At 48.6% G+C, this 12644-nt stretch overlaps 1 protein-coding gene across 1 annotated transcript in view; it reads right to left on the bottom strand.

Moving 5' to 3' along the window:
* Positions 1–379: 379 nt before the first annotated feature.
* LOC122101675 (ubl carboxyl-terminal hydrolase 18-like) overlaps positions 380–12644 on the bottom strand; it is a 33010-nt gene continuing 20745 nt past the window's right edge. Inside the window, exons 7-11 of the mRNA XM_042672149.1 lie at positions 7213–7308; positions 6516–6686; positions 4126–4257; positions 3360–3409; positions 380–795 (exon numbers count right to left, since the gene is read on the bottom strand). Coding sequence (XP_042528083.1) covers positions 750–795; positions 3360–3409; positions 4126–4257; positions 6516–6686; positions 7213–7308 — 495 coding nt within the window. The 3' untranslated portion in view covers positions 380–749. The remainder of the gene's footprint in view (positions 796–3359; positions 3410–4125; positions 4258–6515; positions 6687–7212; positions 7309–12644) is intronic.

The following is a 12644-nucleotide window of genomic DNA, read 5'->3' as shown; positions in this document are numbered from 1 at the left end:
CTTCTTGAAAAGATCCAGTGGCCTTTGCTTTCACAGCTATATATTTATAGCACAAGTCGTTAGCAGCATATGTGTTTAATTACCCCATTAAGCTGCACACTACACTCCTTTTGAAAGAAATAACTTTATTTACTTATTGTGCCTCATTCACAAGAGTTATGGTTTGGATAAGAATTTCCTACACAGGCTCCTGTGTTGAATGCTTACTCTCCAGGTGTGGGACATTTTCAAGGGCTCTGGAAACTTAGGGAGACGGGGGCCTAGCTGAAATAGTTCATGGGCACTACTGGGCCTTGAATGCGGGGCTTAGGTGCAGTCCATCCTTGAGCTTTTTCACCCCAGCCGGCACATTAGCACTTGAGCAATGGCTATACTTCCAGCTTTTGTTTCAGTTGTCAATGGAAGGTAAGTCTCAAGGCTTTTTCTGCCCTATCTGGATTTGAACTCTCAAAGCCTCCTGAGTAGCTAGAATTTCAAGCATGAGCCACAGATGCCCTGCACAAGCCTCAGCTCTCAAAAGATTCTGCCCCACAACATTGCTAGACAAGGGACCAGGCCTCTGTCACAGGACCTTTGGAGACAAACCACATCCAAACCACACCAGTACCCATTCATGGTTATAACTTAAGACTTAAATTATTACAGTTTTTATGTTTTTCCTCATTGTAGAATCTCCTAGAAGACTCAGCAGATCCAATGACAGGAAAAGAAATGAATTTGTCAGTCTCTGAAGGTTTAGAGTATATCCATTAACCTCTAATCTTCATGTAAACCAGAAGATATGCAGTTTCCTGCCTATAAAGAGAAATTTATCAGCATAGCAAAATGAAACATTTACAATGAAAGGCTGTATGTATTTTTGGGTGGGTTGTGGGACTTGAATTCTGGGCCTGGGCACTGTCCCAGCTCAAGGCGAGGGCTCTACCACTTGAGCCATAAAGCCACTTCTAGTTTTCTGTAGCCAGTTACTTAGAGATAAGAGTCACAAACATTTTCCTGCCCAGGCTGGCTTTGATCCGCAATCCTCAGATCTCAGCCTCCTCAGTAGCTAGGATGACAGGAGTGAGCTACCAGTGCCTAGTTGAGGGGATATATTATTGATTCACAATAGGACCAAATTTCCAGGATAATGAAGCAAACCTTCATCTACCTAACCTGTCCGTCTCATCAAAGGGAAAGAAAATAGTGACTTGGGAAACTAACCTGTAAGTTCTTATTAGCTAACATACAAATCATGGACAGCATGGTGCTAACGGCTCATGCCTGTGATCCTAGCTACTCAGGAGGCTGAGATCTGAGGGTCATGGTTCAAAGGCAGCCTGGACAGAAAAGTCTGTGAGACTGTCATCTCCCATAAAATACTCAGAAAAAGCTGGAAGTAGCACTGTGGTTCGAGTGGTACAGCATTAATCTTGGATACAAAGAGGCTCAGGGATAGCACCCAGTCCCTGAGTTCATACCCAGGACTAGAAGAAAGAAAGGAAGAAAGGAAGGAAGGAAGGAAGGAAGCAAGGAAGGAAGGAAAACAAGGAAGGAAGAAAGGAAGGAAGGAAGGAAGGAAGGAGGAAAGGACCAGGGACAGACATATTATGGGACTATAAGCCAACTCCAACCCTGTTTTTTGTAAATAAACTTAATTGGAACATGGCCACTTACATTCATTCATTCACGTGCTGTCTGTGGCACCCTGCATGTTGCAAGGGCAAAGCTGAGTAACAGCTACAAAAGCTATGCTCCAAAACCCTAAGTACTTTCTCTCTAACTAGTACAGAGAAAGTTTGCTAACCCCTATTCTAAATCACAGGGGAATGAATAACCAAAAATTGGCTAAGAACAGGCACCTAAGAGAAATGTTGAGAATAAATAAAAGCAAAATATGAAAAGTAGGTAAAAGGAAGATATCAAACATAAGCTCCACCTAATCCATTAATTATGAAATCAAACCTCTGATGTAGCTGAATATCACCTGGTACAAGCACCATCACCCCCAATACCATCTCCAGTACCTACACTGTCACCCCAATACCACCTCCAGTACCTACACTGTCACCCCCATACCACCTCCACTACCTACACTGTCACCTCAATACCACCTCCACTACCTACACTGTCACCTCAATACCACCTCCAGTACCTACACTATCACCCCAATACCACCTCCACTACCTACACTGTCACCCCCAATACCACCTCCAGTACCTACACTGTCACGCCCATACCACCTCCAGTACCTACACTGTCACCTCAATACCACCTCCACTACCTACACTGTCACCTCAATACCACCTCCACTACCTACACTGTCACCCCCATACCATCTCCACTACCTACACTGTCACCTCAATACCACCTCCACTACCTACACTGTCACCTCAATACCACCTCCACTACCTACACTGTCACCCCCATACCACCTCCAGTACCTACACTGTCACCCCCAATACCACCTCCAGTACCTACACCGTCAGTTCCATTTCCACCTCCAGTACATATAAAAATCTCTGCCTTAACTTTACCCAGCTTTTCTCTCTAGGTTAATGACTACGTCAGTATCATGTCCTGATGCCTACTGAGAAAGAGAAGAGTGGTCCTGGCCCCTGGTCTTCTGGGCACCACTGGCTCACACTTGTAACCCTTGTTATTCAGGAGGCTTAGATCAGAGAATTCAGGTTCAAAGCCAGCAGAGCAGAAAAGTCTTTGATACTCTTATCTCAAATTAACCACACAAAAGCAGGCCGTGGAGTTGTGGTTCATGTGGTCGAGCACTAGCCTTGAGTGAAAAAGCTCAATACCTAGGCCTAGGCTTCAAACCCAAGAACCAGCAACAAAAAAAAAAAAAAAAAAAAAAAAGAGCACATGGTCTGGTGTGAGGGGAAAAGTCGCAAAATCAACAAACATTTTGAAGTGTAATAAAGGAGGCCTGCTCAAAAAGCCACGAAAGCAAATAAGATAGCCCTGCCTTTGGAGCTCCAGCGGTGCAATCAGTTAGCGCGGTACTGATAAGATAGCCCCGCCAATCCGCTGGGGCCCATCAGTAAAGGCTTTGTGCAGTAGGAGAGACCGTGATTATCAAAACACCACTAGGCACTTGCTCAGAAGATGAATTAGGACAGGGTCATAGAGACCAGAAAATACAGGTACACAGTTACAGAAGATGATGGACATGGTATTGGGACTTATGCCAGTGCTTTACTTAAGTGTAAATTCTGAGGGAAGTGTGGTGCCAGGGATGACTGCTGAAAGATGAGGCTGAATGGCAGGCAGTGGGGACTCTCGGATAAAGGCAATAGTTCATCCGTGCAGATTTCATAAAGCTCCAAGAACCCAGTGGACCCCATTCCCCCAAGTACTTCTCTTACCAGCGGTAGTGATGATTTCCATAGGTACACTGGACATCTTCCCAGGACACCTGGAAGAACATCACAGACATCAGCAGCTGGTTGGCAGCTGCTATTACGTGTTGACAGAACAGGGGACACTGTAATGTGCCCTGTTAGACTCCTGCAGAGAATGGAGAAGCCCACCCTGGCGACCACACAGCATCAGAGCATCTGGTGACACAACGCCGTGCATCCTGAGACCCTCTGTGATGTCCCCACTCACCTTGAAATGCTTACACCTATCCCAGAGTTTTACACCTTGCATCTTTAACGTCTCGCTCCACAGACGTTTCCTACAAAGCATAAACCTTCAAGGTACGGGGCTAAGAGCACCAGAAACCTAACACTGACACAAACAGATGCTTAGAAAGCAATAAACCATGGCTGGGAAGGTGGCTCAGTGGTAGAGTGCTCGCCTAGCATGCATGAAGCCCTGGGTTCCATTCCTCAGTACCACATACACAGAAAAAACCGGAAGTGGCGCTGGGGCCGAAGTGGTAGGTAGAGCACTCACCTTGAACACAAAGAGGCTGGGGAACAGCACCCAGACCCTGAGTCTAAGCCCCAAGACAAGCAAGAAAATAAATAAATAAAGCAATAAACCTAGAGAATGGCTTTGAACCACAAAACTCCCCAGCTCCTACACACAAACTACAAGACCATAATGCGTCTTCAACTCTGAGCTGAGAATTTATTGAAGGTGGCTAATTCAGAGAAGGAGGAAAGTTTAGATGATGGTTCTCACCCAACAAACATTGGAGTCATTGAAGCAGAGCCATCTTCCATCCGCTGGATTCCGAATGTAGGCACAGTAATGACCGAAGTCTGCCATCCCTACGTGGGCTATCACAGCGAAGAGTTCATACTGTGCTTCACGCTGGAAGAGGACAAGGCTGTAAGCGACCCATCCCTCCTTTCCCAGCCCTGGTATGGTCTTTAATGAGGAAGCATATTTGCCAGGCACTTGTTTACTGCCTGCTCTAGGCCCGGCACTGACACTTCCAAGGAGCTCGAAGAAAAGACCTTGACCTGCAGAATCTCACAGCTAGTTGAAGAGAAGCATCACAAACCAGAACTGTGATGCCTGTGTTATATCAGACGCACGACCAGTAAGTGGGGGATGTTCAATTTTTGCCAAGTGGGAACTCTGAGGAGGTCTCTGTTAACAGTGCAGAAGGGTTTTTTAACATTGGCAGACAAGTTATCGGAAGGGAATTTGTTTTGGTTTGGTTTGGTTTGGGGGGGAAGGGGTTGTGAACTTTTTGTTTCACCTTGGTTTCTTCTTTGTTTTTGTTGTTTTCTTTTGGAAGTTGCGGTTTGAACCCAGGGCCTCCTGCGTGCCAGGCAGGAGCCTTACCATTGAATCACACCCCTAGCTCTGTTCTGTGCTGTTTTTTCCTTCCCCAGGCAAACGTCGGGAACATGATTTCCCCCGCTTCAGGCTTCCTATGATTAATGGGCTGATAGACACATGCCACCATCTGAACAGAAGACATAGTCTGAAAGTCTTCAGTTTGAGGTTAATGAAACTGTGAGAAATATGAGGTGACATTCAAAAAGGTGAGGAGAAGAAATGGAACTAGAATATCCACAAAACGCTGACAGAAAAGAACCCGAAAACGGACAGTGAAATGGCAGGACAGAAACCTTACAAAGACAGTAGGACACAAAGAGGAATGTTACAGACGCAAAGTCTCTACTACATGTGTCCATGAAGTGTTCCTTCCACTCCCTCAATATCTTAGAAAACTGTTTAAAAGAAAAGGGAACATTAGTAGTGAGAGTTTGGGCTGACTTTTTTGTTAGTCAAGAGTATTTCTTTCTTTCAAAAAAAAACCATAGCAGCAGAAACCCAACAGTGGTTATTAGGGGTTGTAATGAAAGATGCTGATCAAAGCGCACAAACTTCCAGTTAGACGGGAGGAATGGGTTTCAGAACAATGTCATACAGTATCGATGTGTTCCACACCGGAAAATGCTTTTCAAGAATTTTTACATACGCTCACCACAAAGACACAGGTGAAGTGATAAGTATGTTGTCTAGCTTGAGCTAATCTTTCCAAAATTTGAGGATGGGTGCGGTTGCACACCTATAATCCAGGTTCTCCAGAGGGGGAGATCAGAAAGGCTGTGGACAAAATCAGACTGGCCAGAAAGCTAGTGAGACTCCCATCTCAACAGACAAGCCAGACACAAGTGCACACCCGGAAGCCTGTCCCTGGGAGAGGCAGAGGTAGAAGAGCAGTCCAAGGTCAGGCCTGGACAAAAACAAACCACTGCCTGATAACAGAACTCAAGCAAAAAGGCCCAGCGGCTTGGCTCAGATGGTGAATGGCGATGTGCTTGCTACAGGCCCAGCGTGACACATTAGTCAGTGCCAAGACCACAAGACACCATTCCTCCGGCATGCATACGTCACAGCACCACACTAAAATCCCTACACACAAATACTTTCCATGTGTCAACATTGGAAATAAGGCAGGTTTGTTCTGAATCTTTAAAGAAACTAACACTAGGAACAGCAAAGGCTTGTGGTGACATTGTTATAGTGATAACCCCAGCACGGACCCCAGGGGACCACATGGTCATTAAAATCAATAATGCTTAGAAAAAAAACAAAAACAGCCTTTCTTTTATTTGTGAGGCAGGGTCTTAACTGTGTAGCTCACACTGGCCTTGAACCAATGCCCCTCTGGTCTACGTCTCCCGGCCGCAAAGAAGATAGGCACGTGCCAACATACTGGCTGAAAAATAAATAAATAAATTGAATTTAAAATGTTTTTAAGCCCTCTGCCTTGAATATGCCTTTGCTTCTGTGACTCGCAGCAGCCTGAGGCCAGCCTGTCCTCGTTGCGGGCCCCGCCTAGCCCGCAGAGGGCACACTTCCTCAGACAGAGCAGTGCTCAGAGGCTGAGCTCACCACGCCTGGCTCCCCTCCCGGGGGCGCTGCGCACCCAGCACAGGGCTGCTCCGAGCCCTCACACTGTGGAGGTGAGCTGAAGACCAAATCGCTAACCCGGGCCTGGGGAGCCTGAACCAGGGGATTCACCAGTCGGTGCCATCTAGCAGTCGAGGGGTAAGAGCGCTGAACCTGGAGGACGCCGTGTCTGGTAGGATCGATCCAGAACACCTCACCTGCTCTGCGTCCTCAGTGAAGTCTTGATGCTCAGCCAGAAGAACCTGACTGAGATCCAAGCGCTGAGGGAAGTGCAGCAAGTGGCAGACTTTCTCCGTCTGTGAGTTCCGAATGGAGAATCGCATCAGGTGAAGGGTCAGGGTTTGGGGCAGATGCGTCATCCTCAAGACCTGCAAAAGCAAAACTCACTGTGAGACGGGGCCCCGAGGCGCTTGCGGGAAGATCCTGAGACACGCCGGGCCTGGTGGCTCGTTCTCCTCCCCAGGGGGAGGGGTGCGGGGGACACACTGGGGAGCTGAAGGCTTCCATGGCAGAATCCATTCCTCTCCCCGGAGACTCAGGGGACGCTTGGCCGGCACAGCACTATGGACCTCAGACAAAAGCCGTGAGCTGCTCAGGGCTCTGCAGAGGTGCCTGGCCCTCAGAAACCAGGAGTCTGCTGTAGGGAGCGTCTCTAAAACGAAAGAGGAAACCCCACCGCCCCCACCCAGCCCCATGCCGTCACCTGCCACTCCTGGTGGAAGACTGTGGTCAAGAAGCGACATCCACAACCCCGTCTATGACAAGCCCGAGCGTCTGAACTAGCCTCACCACATCCCACCCCATCCGCCATCAGGAAGGGCCCGGAAGGGTCTGGAAAGCCGTGGCCCAGCAACAGCCCGCCCCGGAGACGCATCTGAACCTGAGGGTGGGCACCTGGCTTCCACGCGTCTTCGTCCTGCAGGCCTCGCAGAACCACTTGCTCTTGCTGGCTAACTCCCTGGGGTGGAAAAAACAGCGCAGGGCCTCCTCCTGCCAGCGGAGGCCGCAGGGAAAGGCCGCGTCAGCAGACCCTTTCCATGGGCACGTGGCCACCCCACAGGTGAGGGCTGAGCTCCGCTGCAGGTTCCCCCACTGTCCCCCAAGCACCACACTACCAGCGCTACATCTGTCAGGATCTTCCACCCACTGGAGGAGAAAACACAAGGAGCCCTGGTTAATACGAGGGTGAGAAAATGAGAAACAGGATAGAACTTCTGCTGCTGCTCAAAGAAATTGGCCACCTAGAGCCGTGCAAGTGAAACAGAGTTGTTAGTGTCCGCGGGTGGAAGGACACGGGGAACTGGCATGGCGGGGGGAACTGGCATGGCGGGGCGACCCTTTCTCACCCAGTCTCTCACCAGTGTTTACAGAGGCTTTGCGTCCACGTCATAGAGAGGGAGGGAGAGGGTCAGCATACTGCTGTTCCTACTGCTCTCTCTGGTAGAGAGGAGGCAAACCAGGGACTCCTTCACCCGGATCGTGTACAGGGCCTGCAGCCTCTCTACCTGCAAGAAGGCTCCAAGGACGGGTGAGGCTATGGCCACAGTTGGACCTGTTGGACTGACGAGCCCTGACGCTCCCGGCAGGTACCGGGAAGGACACCAGGAACCGTGGCAAGCGGTCTCCACGGATCCCTTACTACAAATGCACAATGGTGAGCGACCTCTACAGGTCCTGGGATTCCAGCTTCAGCTCTTACCAAGTCCACATCATCTATTTGATCCTTAAGAAGGTTCCAGAACGTGAGGTAGAGCTGAGCAGCATCGTGCTGGACAAACACTGGTTAAAAAAAAGGAACAGCGCATCAGAGCGGTCGCTGGACAAGTCCCATGTCCTCACGACCCCTAGCTACGTGAACACTCACCACCTTGCCTTTGACTCTCCCAACTCCCAAAAAAGGTCAGGAGGTACCACATGTCAGGCAGGCGCTCAGGAAGGGAGAAGCATTCTTGGTGGTGAATTTGACAGCGCCTCTTAAACTTAAGCCTCGGGAAGGGAACAAGGCTGTGCTCTACGCACTCTGAAGGGTATGGTACACCGGCAGCCTCAGTGGAGGGGGAAAGGCTTGCCACAGAAAAGCCAGAGCAGGAGCTGAACTCCCTGAGCGGCGCAGAGAGGTGGGCACATGCTGCCGGGCCGGCCGGGGGCTGCCGGGCATGCCCCGCCTGGCCCCAATGGATTCTGTAGAACAGACCAGCTCCAGGGACTCTCCAGAGCACAGGAGCGGCGCCTCCTCGCTGCATCCGCTGCTCTGTTCCCAGCTTGCACCTGGCCAAGCCAGAACTCTGAAGGGAGGCGCAGACCACCAGACGGAGCGCCAGACGGCATTCCTTCTCAGCAATGATAGAAAAACGACTCTTTTTTCTGCTTTACTTTTTTTTTTTATTATTTATTTTTGGGTCCGGTCGTGGGGCCTGAACTCTGGGCCTGGGCGCTGTCCCTCAGCTCTTCAGCTCAAGGCTAGCGCTCTACCACTTGAGCCACAGCACCACTTCCGGCTTTTTTTCTTTTTGCTTATGTAGTGCTGAGGATCAAACCCAGGGCCTCAGGCATGCAAGGCATGCGCTCTATCACTGAGTCACCTTCCCAGCCCAGCTACTCACCAATCTTATGTCTCACTCTAAACCATCTACTAACCCCAATCCCTACATAACTGCACAACCCACACTTTCTGCAATCCCAACCCTAACAAGTTCCCTAATCCTCACCTGTTCTATAATCAACCTTGAAGACTACTCCATATCCATACCATATCCATAACCCCAACCCATCCCACAGAGTTCTTCCTCACACATTCCCTAACCCTAAACCTTTGCTGGACCCTTACTCTAAAATTTCCTCAAGTGCATCCCCAACCTCACCCTTTGTCTCCCATATTTTCCCTACACCCTTTCTTGACCTTAAGCCTGACCTATTCCCATAATCCAAATGCTAGCCCTAACCTCACCAGATCGATAACCTTAACCTATAACCCTAACACTGACAATGACCCTGACCCTGACCCTAACCCCCAACCCTAGCACATGCTCCAACATGTACCCTATCAGTTATCCTAACACATATCTTACTCTAAAACCCTAAACTGTACCGCATACCCTAATAAGTACCCTAACAAATATAGTAAACAGTGTCACATTCTATCAAGTACCCAACAAGTACTGTAAACCATACAGGCACATTTACGTACACCCTATCATCTACCTCAAATTCACCTTACCGCATACCCAAACACTTGCCCTTAACCCAAACCATAACCCTAATATACACTATAGCATATACCTTAACCCTAACACATACCCTAATCTAACACGAACCCTGACATATACCATAAACTTCATTCTAACTCAAACACATGCCATAACATACACTCTAAACGCTGAAATGTGTGGTAACAATGACTTACATGCACTCTAAAACATTCAGGTATTTATAGGTAAACTAGCATGTACCTCAAACATACCCAATACATACCTTAACCCTAAGCCAAACCCTAACAAATACTCTAACATGTACCCTACTGGTTAACACAGACCCTAACCATTATCATGTACTGTAAAGCTTACATATACCCTAACAAGTACCCTAAACTTATCCCAACATACTTCCTAACGTGTTGCCTAACCCAAACCATAACTGTAACCTTAACACATACCCAAGCACATACTGTAACACACACTCTAAACATTTACATGTAACAAGTACTCTAACATGTGCTTCAAGTCATACATGTACCCTAGCATGTGCACAAAACATGCCCTGTTTGCTAACATGTACTCTAAACACTAACTCATACCCTAACAAGGACCCTAACACTTATTCAAAACCATGCAAATACCCTTAAATACACTCAAACTTGTACCTTAAAGTAACCCAATGTACATCCTAATATGTGCCCTGACTTTAACATGTATTTTAACCCCAACAGATTTCCCAATAGTACTCTAACATATTAAACATACTCTAGACATGCGTATAATAACAAATACCCTAACACATATTCTATAAAGCATACAGGTAACCTTACATGTACCCTGAATGTACCCTAACATACTCTCTAATCTGACCTTTACATATACCCCAAGTACCTTGACACGTACTTTAAAATTTAAGTGTACCCTAACATGTGACTCAACTATATCCTAACATGTACCTTAACCGTAATATGTACCCTAACATGCACCCTACCATCCCCTAACAAGTACTGTAAACCACACAAGTCCTTACACGCACCTAACATGTATCCTCAGTGTTCCCTAACACATAGCCTAACGTGTGCTATAGTCTTAACATGAACCTTCACCCTAACGAATCCCCTGTGAAGTATGCTAACTCTAATACATACCCTAATATGTGCCCTAACTAACACACACTCTAGCATGTACCATAACCCTAACAAATCCCCTATCAAGTGCCCTAACTCTAACACATACATGGACATGGACTCAAACACACACCCTAATATGTGCCATTACTTTCACATGTATGTTAAACCTAACAGATTCCCAATATACTGTAATACAATAAACATGCTCTGGACACGAACCCATATGGTAACAAGTACCCATTCACATACTCTGTAAATTGTACCTGTACCCTGAATGTACCCTAACAAACTACAACTTCACATTTACCCTAAACGTAGCACATACCCTAATAAATACTCTAAATTCTAATACATTGTCCAAACCATCCAGGTAACCTTATGTGTATCCCAAATGTGTAACCTGACACAGGCCCTAGTCCTGACACATACATGTACCCTAACATATACCCCATCACACACCCTAACTCTGGCCCATACTCACACCCTAATAATATGTATCCTGACTGACATCCATACACCAGCATGTACTCTAACTCTAACACCCTATGTACCTAAAAATGTACCTCACCCCTAAAATGTATGGTAAACATTAACATGTACCCTAACAAGTACCCTAACGTGTACTCTAAGTGAGCCTTATATGCACCCAAAATGCTCCTGTGCTCTGCTCTTCCACAAGCCCTGCCCCTGGGCTGCGCACTTCCCTGCTCTAGGCAGAAGGTGCTCTAGGCAGGTGCACTGTCCATGGAGGACACTGAGTGCAGTGAGGACTGCTTTCCACCAGAGGGTGCTCTAGGTATGCGCACTGTCCTCCTCACTACCAGGGGGTGCCGTGACCGCTGCTTCCCACCAGAGGGTGCTCTAGGTGTGTGCACCGTCCTCCTCAGGTCCCCGGGGTCTCCCACAAGCTCCGTCCCAGGCCCACTCACTTCTCCTTTGCCACACCCCTCCTGTGCTCTGCCTCCCCACAAGCCCCGCCTCTGGACTCATTCTTGCCCCACCCCTATCATTCTCTGCCCCTACACAAGCCCTGCCCCTGGACCCCTCACTTCCATGCTCTGCTCCTCCCAGACTGGAGGGTGCAGTGAGCACTGATTCACACCAGAGGGCGCTCTGGGTGTGTGCACTGTCCTCCTCTTCTCAGGACCACGGGGTGCAGTGAGCACTGATTCCCACCAGAGGGCGCTCTGGGTGTGTGCACGGTCCTTCTCAGGACCAGGGGCTGCAGTGGATAAAGTAGAGTGAAGTGTTGAGCTTTAACGCTTTCTTAATTGATGGCTGCTTTTAAGAATGATTCCCACCAGAGGGCGCTCTGGGTGTATACACTGTCCTTCTCAGGACCAGAGGATGCAGTGAACACTGATTCCCACCAGAGGGCGCTCTGGGTGTGTGCACGGTCCATCTCAGGAAGAGAGGGTGCAATGAACACTGATTCCCACCAGAGGGCGCTCTGGGTGAGTGCACTGTCCTCAGGACCAGAGGGTGCAGTGAGCACTGATTCTGACCAGAGGGCGCTCTAGGGTGTCTCTTGTCCTGGCCAGGTATGCAGTGTTCACTAATTCCCACCTGATGGTGCTCTAGGTGTGTGTACTGTCCTCCTCAGGACCCCAGATCCTCCCACAAGCCCACCCCTGCACTGCTCACTTCTTGCTCTGCTCCGCCCACAAAACCAGAGGATGCAGTGAGCACTGATTCCCACAAGAGGGTGCTCTAGGCTTGCACACTGTCCTCCTCTCCTCAGCACCTAGGGTGCGGTGATAGCTGATTCCCACCGGAGGGCACGCTAGACAGGTGAGCACCTTGCTCGTCTTCTCAGGACCAAGGGTGCAATGAGAGCTGTTTCCCACCAGAGGGTGCTCTAGGCATGCTCACCGTCCTCCTTTCCTCAAGACCAAGGGGTGCGGTGAGCGGTGATTCCCACCAGATGGTGGTCTAGCTGTGTACATGATCCTCCTCTTCTCAGGTCCAGGGGATGCAGTGACCAATGTTTCCCACCAGATGG

This window comes from Dipodomys spectabilis, unplaced genomic scaffold, assembly GCF_019054845.1.
Source record: "Dipodomys spectabilis isolate Male_0828 unplaced genomic scaffold, ASM1905484v1 ptg000671l, whole genome shotgun sequence".
Classification (NCBI taxonomy): Eukaryota; Metazoa; Chordata; class Mammalia; order Rodentia; family Heteromyidae; genus Dipodomys; species Dipodomys spectabilis.
This window is presented reverse-complemented; position numbering and strand designations above follow the sequence as displayed.